General features: G+C 49.1%; 1 protein-coding gene across 1 annotated transcript in view; it reads left to right on the forward strand.

The window, feature by feature from the left end:
* ttn.2 (titin, tandem duplicate 2) overlaps positions 1-21,186 on the forward strand; it is a 253,726-nt gene that overhangs the window by 175,819 nt on the left and 56,721 nt on the right. Inside the window, 104 exon segments of the mRNA XM_042002074.1 lie at positions 98-391; positions 472-771; positions 1,237-1,545; positions 1,630-1,856; positions 1,943-2,257; positions 3,228-3,342; positions 3,420-3,728; positions 3,816-3,997; positions 4,086-4,215; positions 4,291-4,442; positions 5,111-5,258; positions 5,357-5,577; positions 6,476-6,572; positions 6,648-6,947; positions 7,025-7,324; positions 7,953-8,115; positions 8,272-8,408; positions 8,659-8,732; positions 8,734-8,910; positions 8,912-8,942; positions 9,030-9,067; positions 9,069-9,152; positions 9,154-9,195; positions 9,197-9,295; positions 9,297-9,336; positions 9,488-9,588; positions 9,590-9,622; positions 9,625-9,703; positions 9,706-9,798; positions 9,912-10,177; positions 10,179-10,197; positions 11,051-11,078; positions 11,080-11,119; positions 11,121-11,222; positions 11,224-11,238; positions 11,327-11,413; positions 11,415-11,439; positions 11,517-11,655; positions 11,880-11,980; positions 11,983-12,018; positions 12,021-12,041; positions 12,127-12,209; positions 12,211-12,279; positions 12,361-12,460; positions 12,463-12,519; positions 14,370-14,443; positions 14,446-14,490; positions 14,492-14,654; positions 14,771-14,776; positions 14,779-14,835; positions 14,838-14,914; positions 14,916-14,939; positions 14,941-14,988; positions 14,990-15,053; positions 15,056-15,070; positions 15,236-15,354; positions 15,356-15,530; positions 15,811-16,010; positions 16,012-16,161; positions 16,164-16,232; positions 16,234-16,344; positions 16,346-16,426; positions 16,428-16,571; positions 16,573-16,663; positions 16,666-16,721; positions 16,724-16,811; positions 16,814-16,929; positions 16,931-17,011; positions 17,013-17,069; positions 17,072-17,143; positions 17,146-17,310; positions 17,312-17,383; positions 17,385-17,550; positions 17,553-17,590; positions 17,592-17,657; positions 17,660-17,736; positions 17,738-17,770; positions 17,772-17,808; positions 17,810-17,829; positions 17,934-18,165; positions 18,167-18,221; positions 18,224-18,450; positions 18,452-18,509; positions 18,512-18,627; positions 18,704-18,751; positions 18,753-18,972; positions 19,112-19,188; positions 19,191-19,264; positions 19,266-19,302; positions 19,304-19,432; positions 19,519-19,623; positions 19,625-19,790; positions 19,793-19,813; positions 19,907-20,176; positions 20,179-20,205; positions 20,307-20,413; positions 20,415-20,474; positions 20,477-20,534; positions 20,537-20,611; positions 20,720-20,754; positions 20,756-20,827; positions 20,829-20,879; positions 20,881-20,998; positions 21,098-21,186. Of these exon segments, the coding sequence (XP_041858008.1) occupies positions 98-391; positions 472-771; positions 1,237-1,545; positions 1,630-1,856; positions 1,943-2,257; positions 3,228-3,342; positions 3,420-3,728; positions 3,816-3,997; positions 4,086-4,215; positions 4,291-4,442; positions 5,111-5,258; positions 5,357-5,577; positions 6,476-6,572; positions 6,648-6,947; positions 7,025-7,324; positions 7,953-8,115; positions 8,272-8,408; positions 8,659-8,732; positions 8,734-8,910; positions 8,912-8,942; positions 9,030-9,067; positions 9,069-9,152; positions 9,154-9,195; positions 9,197-9,295; positions 9,297-9,336; positions 9,488-9,588; positions 9,590-9,622; positions 9,625-9,703; positions 9,706-9,798; positions 9,912-10,177; positions 10,179-10,197; positions 11,051-11,078; positions 11,080-11,119; positions 11,121-11,222; positions 11,224-11,238; positions 11,327-11,413; positions 11,415-11,439; positions 11,517-11,655; positions 11,880-11,980; positions 11,983-12,018; positions 12,021-12,041; positions 12,127-12,209; positions 12,211-12,279; positions 12,361-12,460; positions 12,463-12,519; positions 14,370-14,443; positions 14,446-14,490; positions 14,492-14,654; positions 14,771-14,776; positions 14,779-14,835; positions 14,838-14,914; positions 14,916-14,939; positions 14,941-14,988; positions 14,990-15,053; positions 15,056-15,070; positions 15,236-15,354; positions 15,356-15,530; positions 15,811-16,010; positions 16,012-16,161; positions 16,164-16,232; positions 16,234-16,344; positions 16,346-16,426; positions 16,428-16,571; positions 16,573-16,663; positions 16,666-16,721; positions 16,724-16,811; positions 16,814-16,929; positions 16,931-17,011; positions 17,013-17,069; positions 17,072-17,143; positions 17,146-17,310; positions 17,312-17,383; positions 17,385-17,550; positions 17,553-17,590; positions 17,592-17,657; positions 17,660-17,736; positions 17,738-17,770; positions 17,772-17,808; positions 17,810-17,829; positions 17,934-18,165; positions 18,167-18,221; positions 18,224-18,450; positions 18,452-18,509; positions 18,512-18,627; positions 18,704-18,751; positions 18,753-18,972; positions 19,112-19,188; positions 19,191-19,264; positions 19,266-19,302; positions 19,304-19,432; positions 19,519-19,623; positions 19,625-19,790; positions 19,793-19,813; positions 19,907-20,176; positions 20,179-20,205; positions 20,307-20,413; positions 20,415-20,474; positions 20,477-20,534; positions 20,537-20,611; positions 20,720-20,754; positions 20,756-20,827; positions 20,829-20,879; positions 20,881-20,998; positions 21,098-21,186 (11,162 nt within the window).

Here is a 21,186-nt window from a genome sequence, read left to right on the forward strand (position 1 = left end):
AGTTCGGAATAAAACTCCCAGTTTAGCTGAGATATACTGATACCACTTAGATGAAGATGATGCTGAGAAGTCTCACACTGATTTGCTTTATCATCAGATGTCCCTGGACCCATCACAGACCTCAAACCGGTCGTTGTTACCCGTAAGATGATTTTCCTGAACTGGGATGACCCTGAAGATGACGGAGGCAGCGACCTGACCGGCTTCATCGTGGAACGTCGAGATGCCAAGATGCACACATGGAGGCAGCCGGTTGAAACCGCCTCATCGAAGTGCGAGTGCGTGGGAATCATGGAGGGACAGGAGTACTTCTTCCGTGTCATCGCCAAGAACAAGTATGGCATGGGCCCACCTGTAGAGCTGGGACCCATCAAGGCGGTAGACCCACAGGGTGAGTGCTGACTGGTTTTACTTTTGGGAGAATAAAACACCACATCTGTTCCTAAAACTAAGGGTTTGGTGGTTCTGTAGGTCCACCATCATATCCCGAGAAATTCCACTACACAGAGCGTACCAAGAGCTCCATCACTCTAGCATGGAAACCACCTCGCAATGATGGCGGCAGCCCTGTCATTGGATACTTTGTTGAGAAGAAGAGGCAAGACCAGCAGGCCTTCGAGCTCTGCAACACAGAGATCTGCCCCAACATGACGATGACGGTTGAAGGACTGGACGAGGCCTGGATGTACGAGTTCAGAATCAAATGTGCCAATCTTATGGGAGAGAGTGAACCATCCATTCCAATGACTGTGGTGATCCAGGATGATGAAGGTGAGGTCAAATAGTGGGATTCCTAATGCAGCTAATGTCTGCTGAGATACTGTACTTCACTAGACACAGTCCTGAACACACTGAAACTCCTTTTAAGAAAACAAACAGGGGAGACGGTAACACAGGAGCACCAGTACTGTCCAGACTGCAAGCAAGTTTGGGCTTTTTCTTCCCCGAAATCTCTCACAAATGGTTGGCTTTGTTTGAGTCAGTGACTGATTATTAGCTGTCAGGACTGAAGAATCCCAAAGCTAACAGTTAGCTGTGGGGACTGGAGAGTTTTCTTCTTTCAGAATGCTGTTCTCTGTAAGGGGAAATTTTAGCTTTCTTCCTTTTTTTAATTTTACGTATGATAAACAGGAACAGCTGCGCCTGCTCTGTTTTTGCGTCGGTACCATTAAATAGACCAATCACACTGGAGTATGCAGTGTATTGCCTTGTACTAAGTGTTTTTTCTGCTCTCAGTGGGTCCTGAGATCCACTTGCCGAAGCACTTAAAGGTCGACTCCATTACGGTGAGGAAGGGTGACCCCATCGAGATCCCGGCTGACATCATTGGACTTCCCATCCCAAAGATTGAGTGGTCCAAGGACGACGTGGTGATTGATAAGCCCACCGAGGCCCTGCTGACAGAGACGGAAGTGACTGGCAGGATGAACGCTAAGACCAAGCTGTCCATCCCAGCTGTCAACAGGCGTGACCGTGGTTACTACACTGTGTCTGCGTCCAACAACATGGGTTCAGCCAAACACACCATCTTCATCATGGTGCTGGGTGAGATGAAAGATCCACAGCAAGATGAAACCAGACATGATGCACCACATTTGTGTCCTGACGAAACTGTTTTTCTCCTGTCAGACCGACCAACTCCACCCAGAAATTTGACCGTATCCAACATCAGGGCAGAGTCTTGCTACCTGAACTGGGATCCTCCCATCGATGATGGCGGCAGTGAGCTGACCAATTACATTGTTGAGAAGAAAGAAGTGATAACAGTCCGTCCCGAGCTGGAGGAGGGAGAGGAGGCTCCTCCTGAGCCACAGTGGGAGGAGGTCACCAACAGCATCGTTGAGAGGAAATATGGCGTACGTTCCTGTAACAGTAACAACGAAGTAAAGTTTGTGTGATTCCAGGAATGCCAGGGATAATTCCTTCGCCTTCCTTTTTGCAGATGTGGACCTTGGACACCAATAAGACCTACCTGTTCCAGGTCAGAGCCGAGAATCGCTACGGTAAATCTGACCCCTGCACAACAGAGGAAATCCAGATCACAGATCCCTTCAGCCTCCCCGGTCCACCAGAGAAACCCACAATTACCGAATATTCAAAGACCTCCATGACTCTGACTTGGGAACCTCCCAGAGACACAGGAGGTTCCGCGATCATCGGCTACTGGCTGGAAAAGAGGGAGAAAGGCACCAGCTACTGGGCTAAAGTCAATAAGATGCCAGTCACCAAGCGGGGAATGAAAGGATGGGAGTATCAGGTGAGCTGCTGGAGCTTCAGCCCCCGTTAGTAGAAGAAAAGTCCCAGCTTGGTGTGTTCAGATAGTCTGCTACTTAATTTATCCTGTTAGCTGTATAGATAGATAGATAGATAGATAGATAGATAGATAGATAGATAGATAGATAGATAGATAGATAGATAGATAGATAGATAGATAGATAGATAGATAGATAGATAGATAGATAGATAGATAGATAGATAGATAGATAGATAGATAGATAGATAGATAGATAGATAGATAGATAGATAGATAGATAGATAGATAGATAGATAGACAGACAAAATGATGCGCAAACCAACTAGAATGTAAAAAGTAGAATAAAAGTGGTGGATAGAAGCAGCAGGTGGAGCCTGGTGTCTGACTTATTGACCAGTGATGGACAGTGTTCCTGCATCGGAGCGTCTCAGACTGGTAGAGAAGGAGCTCACCAGTGAGGTGGAGAGGAAGGTCGGGTTCTCCGTGATGGAAACCAGGTTGTTCTGAGCCTCCTCTCCACCAGTTCCAGCCTTCTTTCTAAGGTTGTTCAGGCTGCTGGTGCAGCTGCTTCCCAGCACACAGCAGCAAAGAGAAGCTCCCTGGAGACGACAGGCTGGTAAAACATCTCCAACACTGAAGGATCTGAGCCGTCTCAGGAAGCAGAGCCTGCTCAACCCCTTCTGGTACACAGAAGCTAACCGTTGCAGTGGGAACTGAAGATTTCTAAAGCTAACCATTAGCTGCCATCATCTTACAGTATCAAAAACTCTCCATCCTGAAAAATAGAACATCCTCATATTAACTCAGCTCGGTCAACCTTTTTACTAAAATCCAACTTCAGAACAAAGACCTTTGTTAGACAATCTTTTAAAAAACGTGCTTTCATAAACATTTTAATAAATTCCAGTTTGGGTTTTAGAAATGAACGCTAAATAAAGGCTCCATAAAGATATTAAATCTCTTTGTCCTCCAGGTGACGCGACTATTTGAAGGAATGGAGTACGAGTTCAGGGTTGCTGCCTGTAACTCAGCAGGAACTGGACCGTTCAGTTCCCCGTCTGACTCCGCCTTCGCCGTCGATCCCATCAGTGAGTGAATCTTTACCAAGTTTTTCTTTGCTGGATGAGAGATGTTTCCTAAAGTGTGCTGCCACAATTCCTTCCAGCTCCTCCCAGCATGCCTGCTGCTCCTGAGATCGCTGATAAGACGAAGCACAGCGTCACGCTGTCCTGGAAGCCCCCTGAGAGTGACGGAGGAAGCCCCATCAAAGGCTACATCATCCAGATCCAGGATGAGGGCTCATCAAACTGGGTGAAGATCAATGATATTGACAGCTTGCACCCCACCACAGAGTTCACCGTGCCCAGCCTCCGTGAGCTGAAGCGCTACCACTTCAGGGTCATCGCCGTCAACGACATTGGAGAGTCCGACCCCAGCCCTCGCACCAGTGAAGTTTTGGTCGAGGACGTCCAGCGTATGTCCGGTCTTCAGTTTTGCTGCAGTAATGGACACTAGTGTTCGACTTCTTCCTTCACTCGTATCTTCTTCTACTTTTCAACAGTTCCACCTTTCATCACACTCGACGTGATGGCCGACGACCTGGTGGGTATCCGCGCCGGAGATCCGGTCAGAATTCCTGTCACCATTAAGGGCCGCCCCGTTCCCAAGGTAACCTGGGACTTTGAGGGAAAGGCCAAGGCGCACAAGAAGAACAAACTGCACACGCTTCCTGTGGACTCCGAGGTGAGGTTGTCGCAGCAGCTCCTGACTCTCCCAACACGCCTCATCTTTCAGACCTCTTCACAGATATGTGATGTTTTAACCTGCTCAGGTGGAGTCTACAGACACCACGTCTGTGGTGACCATCCCCGTCAGCCTGAGGACTCACTCTGGACGTTACACCATCACCGCCAAGAACAAGTCCGGACAAAAACACATCAACGTCAGGGTCATTGTCCTCGGTAGGTGTTTAACTCACCGTACGTTGGCGGCTTTTTGTTCTACAAAGGTGTCTCACTGCATTCTGCTGCTTTCAGACGTTCCCGGACCTCCGAAGGACCTGAAGGTCACGGACGTCACTAGGTCAACCATGAGGCTGATCTGGAAACTGCCTGTCACTGACGGAGGAGAGAGAATTAAGAGCTACTTCATAGAGAAGAAAGCTGTGACAGACAAGGCCTGGACCAAGGTGAGCGTTTACGTCCGCTTCAGGCAGATTCCTGTAGAGTTTTTGGACGTCTTCTCCGTGGTAAAGGTGGGGGTCTGGTCTGTTGTAAGTCCACGTGGACTTCAAACTTTGAAACTATTTTATACGTGTCTTTTAGTATTTATTAACCTGTTCACTGCTTTTCTTTGTAAGGAAGTCAGTATGACCGTCTTTAATTTCCGTCTTTAATTTCCTTTGGGATTAATTATCTATTAAATATAATTATTATCTATATTATCTAGAGCATGTTAACACTTTTTTTCTCTATTTTGGATGTAGTACAACAAATAAAAATGGTTAGTCCTTTTTACACCTGACACTGCAGAAAACACTAACGACGCATGAAAACCGTTTTTTACTCATTTTTCGTGACATAATTTAATACGGATTGAAGCTGATTGAAAGATCTGAGCAAAAAAAAGAAAAGTTTTAATCTGTAATGTTGTATAGCAGTTTATGGGAGAGGACATTTATCCACCGATGAGCTGAAAGGTGGAAACTCAAGCGAGGGTTAAAGATAACGAGCAGCAGGAAGCAGGAGTCATTCAGCATGTGGTCGGGTTTTATGTCTCCGCTGAACTCGGAGCAGATTTCATCTGAGCTGAATTCAGTATAAACTCTTACTGACTGATGATTGGTCGATTGTTCAGGTGAATGCCGCCTGTGCTAGCCAGGCCTACGTGGTCCCAGGCCTGCTGGAAGGTCAGGACTACCTGTTCCGGGTCCGAGCAGAGAACAGACTGGGATTCGGTCCATTCACCGTCACAACTGAACCCGTTCGAGCCAGAGACCCGATCTGTGAGGACACGCTTGCTAACACACAAACGGCTAATGGCTAACACTACAAACCTTTCAGGAAGGATGCAAATGTTAACCCCCCTCTTCCTCTTCCTCAGACCCACCAGATCCACCCACCAAGCTGAAGGTCAACCTGGTGACGAAGACCACCGTCACTCTGAGCTGGGAGCCTCCGAAGAACCACGGCGGCTCTCCGGTGAAGCATTACATCATCGAGCGTTTGAGCTGGGACACCAGCGGCAAAGAGAAGGAGACGTGGAAGCAGTGCAACAAGAGAGACGTGGAGGAGCTCAGCTTCGTGGTGGAGGACCTGAAGGAGGTCGGTTCATCACTCATGTCCTCTGGAGAAGAGAAGATAGACTTCTGCTGGGATTTTTACTTCAACCCTTACAAATGTTCCGGTCAACTTTGAGCCGTGTCTCCCAGCAAGGCTCAAATCAGGGATCTGGAGGTTTTAGGGAATCTGGGAACATGAACATACACGCCATGTTTCCGTGTATTTTTATGGGATAGTGGTGACGCTTCCCTAACGTCGTTTATTATTTCATGCTTTGTGTTCTAAGTGATAAATGTTGAGTTTATATTAATTATTATGGGATGTTCAGCACAACTGGTTGAACAGAGGCTACAAGGTGCATGGCGTCACCTGAGGCCCTTTAGCCCTGTTTTCACCAAAGGGTCCAGTACGGTACGGGTCGGTGCGCTTTTTTTATGTTTCCACAGCTAAAAACTGGGAAATAATCCAGAATGTCGCACTTTTCTGGGACTTTTCTGTTGGGTCTTACTGATCCGAGAGATCAGGATTTACTGACTCAAACCGTCCTGTACCGACCCAGACCTGCTGGGCTTTAGCTGCATGTCTAACCCTCTTTGACCTCCTTTTCTGGCCAGTAAGTCTACTAGAGCCTTAGAGGACATATTTATAACAATGAGGACAGTGTTTAGTGGTTGCAGTAACCGAACAGTTATAAATTCAAACAGTTCCAGAAAGTTAATTCATTTTTAAATAAAAAAAAATAGAAATTTCTTAAGGCTGAACCAGACATTTAATAAAGCTATTTAGAGCTTATCTTTTTAGAACTATTTAATGAACCAACATTTAAATAAAGTTATTAATATCACCATCAACGGTTCTCTGAAGAGCCTCATAAACTGAGTTTTAACTCGGCTCATTTTCCTCTGTCGGAGGGTAACTCATGATGTTTGTTGATCTGTAGGGAGGAGAATATGAGTTCAGGGTGAAGGCCGTGAATGCCGCCGGACCCAGCCGACCCTCCGCCACAGTCGGACCCATGGTCATCAAGGATCAGACATGTGAGTGACGTTCAGCGTGCTGCCATCTCCTCCTCCTGGAGGTCTGTTTGTGACAAAGCTGGGTTGTTTGTGCAGGCGCCCCCACCATCGAGCTGCGTGAGGCCATGGAGGGCGAGGAGGGCTGTGACATCAGCATCGTGGCGAAGGTGAGCGGCTGTCCGTTCCCGACGCTCACCTGGAGCAAGGCCAGCCTGGCCAAACCTGAAGAGAAGGCTGCCGTCCAGTACGACCAGCACATCAACAAACTGGTGACCCAGGATAAGTGCACGCTGCTGGTCCAGCAGGCGAGCAGGCACGACAGCGCCCTCTACTACAGCCTGACGGCCAGCAACAGTCTGGGAACCGTCACCAAGGACATCAAGCTCATGGTTCTGGGTGAGAAACACAGGCGCCACAGAAATCACAGCAGATGTTCCAAAGAGCCAAACTGACTCCTCTTCCTCCCTCTGCAGGACCACCTGGACCACCCGTCGGACCAATCAAGTTCACTGAGGTGTTTGCGGAGCGGATCGGCCTGGCCTGGAACCCCCCCAAAGACGACGGTGGATCTAAGATCACCAACTATGTGGTAGAGAAGCGTGAAGACAACAGGAAGTCCTGGGTCCACGTCTCCAATGATCCCAAAGAGTGCGCCTATGTGGTGACCCGGCTCACCGAGAACCACGAGTATGAGTTCAGAGTCATGGCCCAGAACAAGTTTGGAGTCGGTCCACCGCTGCTCAGCGAGCCGGAGAAGGCCAGAAACCTTTTCAGTAAGTCCGCATCAGACTCAGTCTCCTCATCAGAACCAGCGGTTCTGATTGGTTAATCCCACTTTGTCTGTAAACATGATCCATCGTCCTGTCCACCTCTCTGGTTCTGGTTCCTGATGATCCTCTTGACCTCTTGCAGCTGTTCCGGGTCAGTGTGAGAAACCAACCGTGACCGACGTCTGTCTGGAGTCTATGACTGTCAACTGGGACGAGCCAAAGTATGATGGCGGGTCCTCCGTCACCGGATACTTCATTGAGAAGAAGGAGACCACCTCCAAGCGCTGGACCCGGGTCAGCCGCGACCCAATCCGGGCGCTGCCGCTGGGCAACAACTGGGACGTCACCGGCCTGCTGGCAGGTGCCATGTACCAATTCAGAATCATCGCTGTGAACGCGGCGGGCTGCGGTCTACCCAGCATGCCCTCAGACCCTGTCCTCTGCAGAGATCCCATCAGTAAGTCCAACACAGCAGCCAATCAGAGAGCTGCATTAGTTTAAGATACCACAGCAGCCAATCAGAGAGCTGCATTAGTTTAAGATACCACAGCAGCCAATCAGAGAGCTCATCACCTCCATCATCTCCTGTTGTTTCCTAACGATGCATGAAAACATTTCTCTCTGTGTGCAGAGCCTCCAGGCCCCCCCACCCCTAAGGTGACGGACTGGACCAGGTCAACCGTGGAGCTGGAGTGGATCCCTCCGGTCATGGACGGAGGGTCGAAGGTGACGGGATACATAGTTGAGTTCAAGGAGGTGAACAAGGAGGAGGAAGAGAAGAAAGCTCAGAGGAAGCTGCTGATGCTGAGCGACGCCGAGGAGAAGGAGCCTGAGACCGACGAAGGCTGGGAGAAGGTAGGACAGACCAATCACTGATGAGCTTCTGAGAAACGAGCTCAGCTCCGGTTCTGAGATGGTGTTTTTTGTCTCTGCAGGCGAAGGACACCGAGAATCAGAGGAACCAAGTTTGTGGTGAGCGAGCTGAAGGAAGGAGGCCTGTACCGCTTCAGAGTCCGAGCCGTGAACGCGGCAGGAGTGGGAGACCCTGGACTGGTTTCTGAGATGATCGAGTGCAAAGACAGAACCAGTAGAGATCAATCGGCCTCGTGTTTCTGGCACTTTCCCTTCTGGGAGTAATCATTTATCATTTCATTTTATTTCATTTCTTTCAGTTTATTTCATTCAATAATTTAATAGTTTTTTTTATTTTATTCATTCATTAAGTTGAATTAATTCAATTCAACTTTATTTATTTATTTAAATTAATTTCATGTTTCTGACGTGCTGCTTGCAGCATCCGTCTTTGTGATTAAGAAACAAACTGTTTCTGTCTTCAGTTCCCCCTGAGATGGACCTGGATGCGTCTGTGAAGGAGAAGATCGTGATCCACGCCGGCGCCACCATCCGCATCCATCGCCTACGTGTCCGGTAAGCCCGCCCCGCAGATCACCTGGTGCCGTGACGACGGCGAGGTGCCCAAAGAGGCTGTGGTGGAGACGACTGGCATCTCCAACTCTCTGGTCATTAAGAACTGCAGACGCCAACACCAGGGCATCTACACACTGAGCGCCAAGAAACGAGGCGGAGAGGAGGAAGAAAGCGGTACATTGTGGAGGTCTTGGTGAGTCCTGGAGGAAACTTCGGGGAAACCAGACTGAAATGAATCATGTTGCTAACAGTCCGGACCTTCTGCTTCTCATCCCTGCAGACGTCCCCGGACCCGTCGGTCTTCCCTTCGCTGGCGAGGAATCTGACCACTGACTCCTGCAAGCTGACCTGGTACTCCCCCGAGGACGATGGCGGCTCCGCCATCACCAACTACATCATCGAGAAAGCGCGAGTCTGACCGCATGGGCTGGACCTCAGTGTCCTACAACGGTGACAAGGAACAACGCCGTGGTGCAGGGACTCCTCGACGGAAAGGGCTACTTCTTCAGGATCGCAGCCGAGAACATCATCGGCATGGGGCCGTTCCATCGAGACTGATAAGATGGTCCTCATCAAAGACCCCATTTGTAAGTCGGCCACGCTGAAAAGCCTGCATGTCAATATCTGACGTACAGTCAGGAACCAGCTCGGATCAGGTTTCCTCAACTTATAAAAGCTTATAAAAGGATAAAGAATCATGCTGAAGGTCTCGTTTCATCCCATCTTTGTCTCCTCCAGCTGTCCCGGAGCGCCCAGAGGACCTGATCATCACTGCCGTTACCAAGGACTCCATCTCTGTTGCCTGGAGACCACCAAAGTATGACGGCGGTGCCGAGGTTGACGGGGTACGTCCTGGAGTCCCGAATGATCGGAGCCGCGACAGCTTCACACGGATCGGCAGAGATGACAAGCTGATGGACAGGAAGTTCACATTGACGGGGCTGAAGGATGGCTCGGTCACGAGTTCAGAGTGTATGCTGTCAACCAGGTGGGCCAGGGGCAGGGCGTGCCATCATCACCAAGCCTGTGCAGTGCAAAGGACGAGCTGGGTGAGTGACATCACCCGTCTGATCCGAGGCCGGATCAGGTTGTTCTTCTGCTTACAGCAGGTCCACCTGCACAAGTTCATCCTTTTGAAATTTAATCCTCGTCTATCTTTCAGAACCACCTGTTCTGGACCTGGACTTCAGGGACAAGATGATGGTGAAGGTGGGAGACTCCTGCATGCTGTCAGGACGCTACAGTGGCAAGCCGCCCCCGGCCATCACCCTGGACCCAAGAACGAGGAGGAGCTGAAGGCGGGATGAAGAGATCGGCCTCCACAGCACCGCCCATCACCTCAGCCTCAACATCAGCAAGGCCAAGAGAGAGCACAGCGGACGCTACTGCGTCAACGTGGAGAACGCTGCTGGAGCGCGCACGGGAATCTTGCACCATCACCGTGGTCGGTGAGTCGCTTCATGGAGAACATCCCAACACTGAAGCAGAAAAACTGAAATCACAACATCGTTCAAAATTCATAAAGACAACGATTAAGAAACTAAAAATAAACCGAAGAAAAATAGAAAGATCCAGATTAAAGCTGAAAATCTAAGACCAAACTTTTCAGGAAGATAATTACGTTAATCTGCTGGATAGAAATCTGATAGGAAAACTAACTTCAAACAAGAACCTGGCGGACACATTTAATACAAAGATGAAACATTACTAATCCAGCTGCACCAGCTTCCCATTCATCACACAGTGCATTTTAAGCCCTACATGACCAAGCACCTGAATATATCAGAGACCTTCTGCAGCCCTACGTGCCCTGCAGGTCCCTGAGATCAAGCGATGAGGTCTGCTGGTTGTTAAACCAACACGGCTGAAACTAAAAGCTGCTGGAGCCTTCGCAGCAGCCTTCCCTCTGGAACTCCTTCCTCTCAGCCTAAGATCTGCAGACTCAGTCATCTCTCTTAAAAAGCAGCTAAAATTCAGCTTTTTAAACTTAGTTTATTTGTTTTTGTATTCTCTGTGTTACTGTGTTATTTTGTGTTCTGTTTATTGTAAAGCACTTTGTGATTTTTATGTTGAAAGGTGCTTTATAAATAAACATTTACTTACTTTACTTACTTATATCGATCAATTTAATTCAAAAGAAAGTTGTTTATTACTTCCATATTTAGAGGAAACATTTTGACACGAGGGTGGCTCGAAGTTGGCTATTTTGATGCAGGATGCTGAAGGTGTAGCTCCACAGTGAAAATGAAGATGAGAATACGAGCAGAGTCTAACCTGTCGCCGAACGCTTCCTCCTGTCAGACCGTCCTCAGCCACCAGAGGCCCCGTTGTGTCAATGAGGTCTACAGGAACTACATGGTGATCTCCTGGATATCCCCCTCTGGATGATGGAGGCTGCGCCATCTCGAACTACATCATCGAGAAAAGAGACACCACAGAGACCTGTGGATGCCCGTCTCCTTCATCCTGCACCTAGGACCACCTGCAAGGTCGGACACGGGTGCTTGCATTATCAGCCCACAACCATGACGCTCTCTGCATCAGGACTGAAATCCTGCCGCTTCTGTTTGTTTTCAGGTACCGAAGCTGATCGAGGGCCGCGAGTACATCATCAGGATCATGCTCAGAAACATCTACGGCATCAGTGACCCGCTTCTGTCAGCAGGAAACTAAAGCTAGAGACATCTTCAGTAAGTTCATACAGATCCATCCTGGAGGTTACCTCAGGGCAGAATCTGACCATCACATCTGCTTATTTCCATCACAGAGGTCCCCGATGCTCCCAAACAGCCCACAGTGAAGGAGGTTTACCACGACTCCGCCCTGATTAGCTGGGAGCCACCGGCTGATGGAGGAAAACCAATCACAGGCTACATCGTGGAGAGGAAGGAGACCATGGCCAACAGGTGGGCAACACACATCACAGAGCTGCAGGTGGAGAAGATTTCCTCACCTCAGTTTTTATCTGACATTTCAAAAAAACTGAAAAACAGCAGAACCCAACGAGAGTTGGTCCTCAGCTGGTCCACAGCTGGTCCACAGCTGAAATCATGCCATGCAAAGATATTTAGTTAAATTTTGTCAGAAAAGCAGAAACTGTGGCTGATGGATCATAATTCTGCTGCTGCAGGTGGGTTCGCTGCAACACTGAGAGAATCTTTCCAAAGGTGGAGTACTGTGTGACGGAGCTCCTGAAAGGTTGCGAGTACGAGTTCAGAGTTAGTGCTGAGAATGGGTGGGAGCTGGCGATCCAAGCCCACCATCCAAACCCTTTTTGCCAAAGATCCCATCGGTAAGTTCACCTGTTAAAATACACCTTGTGGTCCTGCTGGTGCTGTACAAACTCACCACAAGAACATCCCCCTCCCTCCCCACAGTGAAACCTAGCCCACCAGTAAACCTTCATGCCATCGACTTCACCAAGGAGTCAGTGACTCTATCCTGGGAGCCGCCTACCGACCACCGGCAGAGGAAAGATCTTCGGGTACTTGCTGGAGTTCCAGAAGGCTGGAGAGGAGGAATGGCACCAGGTGAGGAAGCTGGACCGGTCACCTCATGATGCATCATTTTTCAGGGTGAAATGTTGACTCTTCTTCTGCTGCTTTCACCAGGTGAATCAGACTCCAGACTCCTGCCAGGAGACAAAGTTCAAGGTGATCAACCTGGAAGAGGGTGCTCTGTACCGCTTCAGAGTCATGGCCGTCAACGCTGGCCGGAGAGTCCGGACCCAGCCAACGTGAAGGAGCCAATCAGAGTTCAGGACAGACTCGGTGAGTCATTAGTAGTTGTACGATGCTATCTGAGTTCCAGGTGTTACAACATAATTCCCAAAAAGCACAGACACTTTGTACATCATAAAGACAGAGTGCAACTATTTACGAATCTCATCAACCAACATATCAGATGACGAAACTGAGACATTTTAACCGTTTTATGGAAATAAAACTTTATAAAACTTTAACTTTATACGTCTGTAAAAAGTTGGAACAGGAGCAACAAAAGGCTGAAAAAAGTCAAGAAACATCTGGAGAAACAGTTGATTATTGACAGCTCAGTAACATGACTGGTATTAAAAGAGCACCTAGAGAGGCAGAGCCTCTAGAAGGAACAATGGACAGGGGTTCAAAGGTCTGCAACAGTCTGTGTCCATCACAACGGGAGAACGATCTAAGTGCTGGACTGGCCCACGTATAGTCCAGAACTTACCTAGAGAAGGTCCAGGATTGCTCTATCAGACCAGAATGAACAACATTCTTCTTTTTAAAACTGGTCTCCTTAGTCCGGATGGGGGATGCTGCTCAGTGTGAAACATTGTCCCTGGAACTGCTTCATGAGACGAGTTGTTGCCATAAGAGTCAAGATGAGCTTATATTCTTTATGAAATATAAAACAGAGTATCTGCAGGGTAGTAAAAGGTAGTAAACAGACTTGGTATGACAGCAGGACCTAGCCGGCGCTGATAGCCTCGATTGGTTCCGCTGTCCGATCTGTGGTGCACATGCGTGGTGTCAGAACAGCTCAAGAATGTTGTACTAGAAGCCACTTTCCGCCTCACAATGCGAAAATGTACGTTTTCACAACGTTGGCTCAGTGACCCGGCATTTAAAGACTGGCTTAAGCCGTCATGGGAAATGAAAAGGAAGCTTTTTGTAAAGTGTGCAGAAAAACCATAAATGTGACCTGGAACGGTGTCATGGTGGTCCAGATCACAACATTCACCAGCTGATTCATGCGGAGCGAGCAGCTCCCCGTTTCTTTTTGTCTGGATGCTAAAGAACAGTGCACCTGCAAACACAAGCTCAGCTACGAGCACAAGTAATTGCCATCACACCTCAGCGGCATCTAGGATCACCAGCACCGCGACGCTGCAGCAGACAGCAGCAGGCCTTGCAGGAACACCCCATCACTCGTACCGCAGGCCCGGACTGGCTCACGGGACAAGCAGAACAATTCCTTGTGGCAGTAGGCCTGAAAGTGGCCCTGACTGGCCTGCTTGTCCAAAAAAAAAACAAAAAACAAAGCGCATAATAAAATATGGCGGGTGCATTACAACGGTGTGATTGGTCTGCCTGCACTGAGACCTGTGCACAGACTTAATCAGGGGTGTCCAGCTCCGGTCCTCAAGGGCCACAATCCTGCAGGTTTTTGATGTGTTCCTGCACCAAAACCACCTGACTCAAATTGATGAGTCATTGTGCAAAACTTAATAGGCTGTTGAATCTATTTCATTTGAGTCAGGTGTGTGACTCAGTGTTCCGAAACATCGGAAAATCTGCAGGACAGCGGCCCTCGAAGACCAACTTTGGACACCCCTGGACTAAATCATTTGTGCTCTTCAGTTGTCACTAATAATGGTGATTGGTCAAAATGATGATAAGATCAAGATGAAGTAATTAAAGCCTGTAATTAGTTAGATTAATTATGTTAATTGAGTCTTACCCCATAGTTTATTTATATTTTGTTTATATCCTTAAAAAGCCAAATGTCCCTTGGTTTGGAATGGGTTTGGAATATTTGTGTCGTGTGGGACACATCTTGGGTGAGGGTTGGGCCTCATCGTGCATGGGGTCATCCACCCCAACAATCCCTCGAATTCACCTGTTACTGTGTCTCATGGCAGAGCCTCCAGAGCTGATTCTGGATGCAGGAATGACCCGAGAGGTGAAGGCCATGGCTGGCACTCACATCACTCTGAATGGCCAGCCATCAAAGGTGTTCCCTTCCCCACCGTCACCTGGAAGAAAAAACGAAGCAGAAGTTCCACCAGGGCTGACATCGAGAACCAACCAGGAGGGGACCAAGCTGGAGATGAGATTTTGTAACCGTGGTGACTGTGGAGACTACACCCTAACCGTGGAGAACCCGGCAGGATCCAAGACCGTCACCTGCACCGTGCTGGTTCTGGGTATGTGCTGAGTTTCCTTTTACCTTTGTTAGGAATTCAGCATAGTGACTAATGGAGAAGCAGTGGAAGAGGTCTCAGTTCTTACCAAAACTGTGATGTTTTCTGTGTATCTGTAGACAAACCTGTCCCATTCAGCACATCAGGGTGTCGGATGTGAGGAGTGACTCTGCCTACCTCTCCTGGAGGATCCAGAAGACAACGGCGGTGCCGCATTGACTAACTTTGTGGTGGAGAAGAAAGACACAGCATCCACTCAGTGGGGTGCCTGTCTGCTCCACCTCTAAGAAAGCGCAGCATGATGCTGAAGCACCTGATGGAGGGAACATCCTACGCATTTCAGAGTCGCCGCCGAGAACCAGTTTGGTCGCAGCGAATTCATTGAGACGCCAAAGGCCATCAAGCCATGAACCCACTCTGTAGTAGTAGCGCTGCAGATGGAGGGTTGACAACCTCAAAATTATCTATAAATTTTCCCAAAGTTTCAACTGAAAATGAATCTGAGCTGCCAAGGAAGACAGCTCAAACTGAGCAGTTCAAAATGAAAGTCTTTGTTTATCCACTCTGTCATTTTTACTTTCCAGTCCCCCCTGGTCCTCCCAAAGACCTGCACCATGTCGACGTGGACAAAAACTGAGGTGTGTTGGTCTGGAACTGGCCTGATCGCACTGGAGGAAGTGACATCACAGGCTTCCTAGTGGAGGTATCAGGAAGAGGGAGAGAGAGAATGGGATGAAATGGAAAACTTGAGCATCCCTGAGAGTCATGTGACTGTCTGGAGGGGGGAAGACCTACCGCTTCATAGAGTAGTGGCTGAGAATGCCATTGGCCTCAGCAGACCGGACACCACGGTGCCCATCCTCTGCCAGGAGCAACTTGGTAATAAAGAATTCATTTTCTTATTTGTTCCGGATGTATCACTTGATATGAGAGATTTCCAATACTTTGCATCAGTTTTGGTGGCAGATTTGGTGGAGGATGTACCTCCTAATATTGTCCCATATAAGTGATGTGTCTTTAAGATGGTACCCAGCAAAGTAAAGAAAATCTCTCTTGCATCTCAGAATGCCAGTCGTTCACTGTGGATTATGTATTCAGAGCTCTTGAACATGACAGAGTAAAAGTGTGGGGGTAACCTCGTCTTTCCATATTCCCACAGTGCCTCCCTTGTGGAAGTGGATGCAAGCTCATAGAGGCATATATCGTGAAAGCTGGCACCACATCAGGCTGCCGGCTATAATGAGAGGAATCCCTGTCCCCGAGGCCAAGTGGTCCATTGAGAGGCGAGGAGATCACTAGCAAAGGCAACATCAGATCGACACCGATAATTTCTCCACTGTGCTCAGCATCAACGAGTGCAACCAGGAACCACACCGGGACAGTACCTGCTCACCGTGTCCAAACCCAGCTGGGACAAAAGACTGTTGCTTGGAGCGTCACAGTCCTGGATGTTCCTGCTGCTCCCATTGGACCTGTCAACATCCTGGAGGTTACTCCAGATTCCAGTGATGATTTGAATGGCGCCCTCCCAAGGATGACGGTGGAAGTCCTGTCACCAACTACATTGTTGAGAAAAGGGTAGTCCAACAAGGAGACCTGGGGAGGTGTTAGCTCTGGTAGCCTTGCAACCGAGCTCAGGATCATCCGCCTGCAGAGAGGGGTGGAATGATTGGTTCGCATCCGTGCTGAAAACCAAGATGGGCATTGGTGCTCCACTGAGAGGCAAGCCCACCGTTGCTGAGCACACCTTCATGCCACCCAGTCCACCTGGTAAGTCCGCAACCCTACGACCTCTCGGAGGATGCTGTTAACTGTTGGCTATACCATGGCCACTGTCTGACGGTGGGCAGCCAGATCACTGGATACCTCATCGAGCGCAGACACAAAGATGGAAAGTGATTCGTGTCAACAAGCAGGACACCCTTGCAAGGACCTACGGTACAGAGTCCTGGGTCTCTTTGAGGGAAGTGAATATGAAGTTTAGAGTTTTGCTGAGAATATAGCCGGCTATAGTGCCCCTCTCCCAGCTCTGACCCCTGCAAGCCTTGCAGACCTATCACAGTACCGAGTTCCCGCCATCAACACCCAAAGTTAAAGACTACAGCAAGACCACAGCTGACCTGGTCTGGATGAAACCTTCCAAAGATGGAGGAAGCCCCATCCTGGCTACACTGTGGAGATGAAGAAAGCCGAGTACTGAGAATGGAAGAGAGTAAACCTTGATGACTTCATTAAGCAATGTGCCTACAGGGTAAAGGGCCTGGAGGAGAGGCGTGACCTACAGTTTCAGGGTCCGTGCCTCAAACATGATTGGAGATGGAGAGCCTAGGTAAGTCCCAGACTCCATCACCGCTCAGGACAGTCCTCATCCCACCAGAGATTGAGATGGACGCCATCTGTCGCGAGCGGGTTTACTGTAACGTGTCGGCCACAACATCAACGTCACTGGCTACATCAAGGCTCGTCCTGATGCAGACATCATCTGGTCCAAAGGGGGAAACGGCTCCTGGAGAGCAGCAAGCGGATCACCATGATTCAGAACTTCCCTGTGGTCCAACTGAAGATCAAGGAAGCCACAAGAGCTGATCATGGCAAATATACGCTGAAGGCTTCAAACGAGGGCGGAGAGGCTTCTTGCACCATCACAGTTAATGTGCTGGGACAGACCGAGCCACTGTCAGAACCTGCATACAACATACGTCACCAAGGACTCCTGCATGATCAACTGGGACGGCACCTGTGGACAACGGTGGATCTGAAATTACCAATTATATCGTAGAGTGCCGTGAGCCTAGCATTAGGCTGTGGTCTATGATCTCTTCCAACTGTACGAACCGTAAGATCAAAACCAAGCTGATGGAGGGCCATGAGTACCTGTTCCGGGTCTGTGCCGTGAACAGATGGGACCAGGACCAGCTGTGGAGATCAAGACCCCTCTTCCTGGCCGTAGATCCCATTGAGAAGCCTGGCGAGCCAGAGAAATTTAGAGTCACTGACATTTGTAAGAAACCATGTCCATACTTAGGTGGAGAAAGCCTGACTACGATGGTGGCAGCCCCAACCTCTCCTACAACCTCGATACAAAACCAAGATGCTGAAGAGTGGGTGAAGGATCAACACCAAAGACACCTTCTTCTTAGCTGACAAGTGTGTGGAAAAACCATGTGTATACCTTCAGGTAGGTTAGAGTATTCTTACATTAAAATCATAATCTTTCTGCTCTTGTTTTCTTCAGTTTATGAATATTACCCAATGTAATCTAGATTATCCTTTCCTACCCAGGGTGCAGACTGTGAATGAAGGTGGGGAGAGTGCCTGGGTGAACCTTGCTGACATTGTGGTGAAGGAGGAGCTCCAGAAGCCAGTCATTGACCTGAAGGTGGCTGGAACCGTGACAGTGAAGGCTGGAGAGTCCCGTGAGGATGGAGGCTGCCCTGAGAGGAAAAACCCCAGCCAGAGGTCATATGGGCACAAAGACAAGGCTGTAGGAGACAACCCCAGAATGAGCTATGAAAAACTGTCCAGACTACTCTAAGTTCCTTTTGACCAAGTCCAGGCGTACAGACACTGGAAGTACATCATCACCGCCACCAATGCGGCCGGCACCTTCACAGCATATGCCAACATCAACGTCCTGGACGTCCCTGGACCTGTAAGGAACCTGAGGGATCACTGGCATTGGAGCCGACTAAGTGCAGAGTGGTGGTGGGACGGTCCAGAGGATGATGGAGGTTGTGAAGTGGACAGTTACATCCTGGAGAAATGTGAGACCAGGAGGATGGTCTGGTCCACATATTCAGGCCTCTGTGGTCACACCGTACTGCAACATCACTCGCCTGGTGGAGGGCAACGAGTACGTCTTAGAGTGAGGGCAGAGAACAAGATGGGAACTGGACCTGCCATGGAGAGCAAGCCTGTAACCGTAAAGACTCAGTTCAACAAACCTGGACCCCCTGAGCCCCCTGAAGTTACTAAAGTAAGAAACTTTTACATATGTTCATTCATATAAATTCAGATTCAGTGGTTACATCGTTAATATTTTTGTCTTTCAGGTGAGTAAAGATGAAATGACCGTGGTCTGGGCTCCTCCTGAGAACGATGGGGGGAAAGTCCATCTCTGGCTACATCTTGGAGAGGAAGGAGAAGAGGGCGGTACGCTGGGTGCCATGCAACAAGAGCCCCATTTCTGAGAGGCGCATGTAAAGTCGCCACCTGATTCCAAACCACGAGTACCAGTTCAGGGTGAAAGCTGAGAACGAGGTTGGCCTGGGAGAGCCCAGCAAACCTTGTCGACCTGTTGCAGCCAAGATCCAATCGGTGAGTTTGGATTTGTTCTCGTTTCAGTTCACCTTCATCTTTTTCCTAGAGTTCAGCTCCTTTGTAGGAAGTCTTAAGATGACCATAAGAAAGCTCCAGATTTTACTTTAGCAACAAACTTTTTCAACTTTCTCTGCCTTTAGAGCCTCCTGGCCCCCCTGCAGGCCTGAGGTGTGGTGACAGCAGTAAGACCTCCATCACTCTTTCCTGGTCTAAGCCTGTGTAACGACGGTGGCGCCGCCCATCATCGGATACAGCCTGGACATGAGGCTGAAGAGCGAAGCAGACCCTGAAAAAGCCCACAGAGGGCTGGAAGAGAATTGATACCCATGGACCCCCTGGTGCTCACAGAGTTTACCATCAGTCAACTGGATGAGAAGCAGGAGTATGAATTCAAGGTGTCCGCCCAGAACCAGGTGGGCTGGGGACGGCATGCCTACTTGAAGGAGGCAGTATCCCCCAAGGGAGATCCTGGGTGAGAAATAATGAATTTGTTGTAACACACAGCTTTGTAAATGTTAACACCTCCCGCTCAATGATATGTGTTGTCGTGGCAACAGAGGCTCCAGAGATCGAGTTGGACGCCAGTCTGAGGAAAGGCCTCGCAGTGAGGGCTGGCTGTCCAATCAGGCTGTTTGCTGTGATCAGAGGAAGGCCCCGCCCCCAAGGTTACCTGGAAGCGACTAGGTGTGGACAATGTGGTCCGCAGAGGTCACGTGGACCAAGTGGACTCTATGTCCTTCTTGGTTATTCCTGAGAGCACCAGAGAGGATTCTGGGAAATATTCACTGACCCTGTCCAACTCAGCTGGAGAGAAAGCCATCTTGTTCGTGTTAAAGTCCTCGGTAAGAATCAGGAAAAACCGGACCCACTTATCTTCTGAAAATGTCTGATTTGGACAGGAAATGTACAAACTAAATGCGTCTCATCGTCCACAGACACTCCTGGCCCCGTTGGCGGCTTGGATGCAACTGATGTGACTAAGACGACGGCTCAGCTCTCCTGGTTGCCACCAGAGAATGATGGCGGCAGCCCCATTCTCAACTACATTGTGGAGAAGAGGGAGGTGGATCGGAAGACTTGGACCAAATGCACAGAAGACCTGAAGAAGACCAGCTTCAAGGTGACCAACATGACACCTGGCATCGAGTACTACTTCAGAGTCATGGCCTGCAACAAATATGGCATTGGAGTTCCTCAGGACTCTCCAGGTCCTACTTGGCTGTGGACCCCATTAGTAAGTGTCCAAAAAGACTGAGTACCTACAATGTATGTCAACGCCTGTCTTGCTTTGCCTCCGTTTTATTTTTCCTAACCTCTCTTTTCCACTCTATCTAGGCGAGCCAGACCCTCCAAAGAAGATGGACGTGTGGGAGATCACGAAGAACAGCGCCACGCTGGGCTGGCTGAAGCACTCAGGAGATGGAGGAGCCAAGATAAATGGTTTATGTGGTCGATTATCAGGAAGAGGGTGCACCTGAGGATAAGTGGACCCCATACTCTGCTGTGTCAAAGATCTGACCATTGTGGTGGTCGGTTCTGAAGGAAGGAACCAAATACAGTTCAGATGGCAGCCCAGGAACTCTGTGGAGTCAGCTTGGCCCGAGAGGCAGAGGGAGTGTTTGAAATCAAGGACCAGCTCAGTGAGTAGACCACTGATAAAGTAAAAGAGATTAAATGAAAAAGGGAAAATATTCCAGGTTGAAAATGTTGTCAAACATCAACTTGTGGTCATTTCTTCTTCCTCCCAGTGGCTCCCAAGATCATCATGCCCGCATAGGTGACAGGTTAGAGCTGGATCCAAGATGGTGGTTGAGGCCATTGTGGCTGGAAAACCAGCTCCCTTCTGCAAATGGAAGCCAAGGCAACGAGGACGTGCTGACTTCTGACCGCCTGTCCGTTGTAAAGACCTGACACACCTGCAACGCTTATCATAAAGAACGTGACCAGGAAGGACAGCGGTTACTACAGTCTGTCAGCTGAGAACAGCACCTCCAAGGTCAACCAGATCCTCAGAGTCATCGTCATGGGTCCGTTAGAAACAACACACTGGCACAAAGAAAACATTTAGGAATAATAATCCCTAATCAGAGTAATCATCGTTAGTGGTTTGTCCCTCTGGTTTTCAGACATACCTGGACCACCAGAAGCTCCGTTAGAGATCACAGAGTTGGATATTGATGCTTGCACGCTGCCTGGAACTCCCCACCAGAAAGAT

This window comes from Melanotaenia boesemani, chromosome 12, assembly GCF_017639745.1.
Source record: "Melanotaenia boesemani isolate fMelBoe1 chromosome 12, fMelBoe1.pri, whole genome shotgun sequence".
Classification (NCBI taxonomy): domain Eukaryota; kingdom Metazoa; phylum Chordata; class Actinopteri; order Atheriniformes; family Melanotaeniidae; genus Melanotaenia; species Melanotaenia boesemani.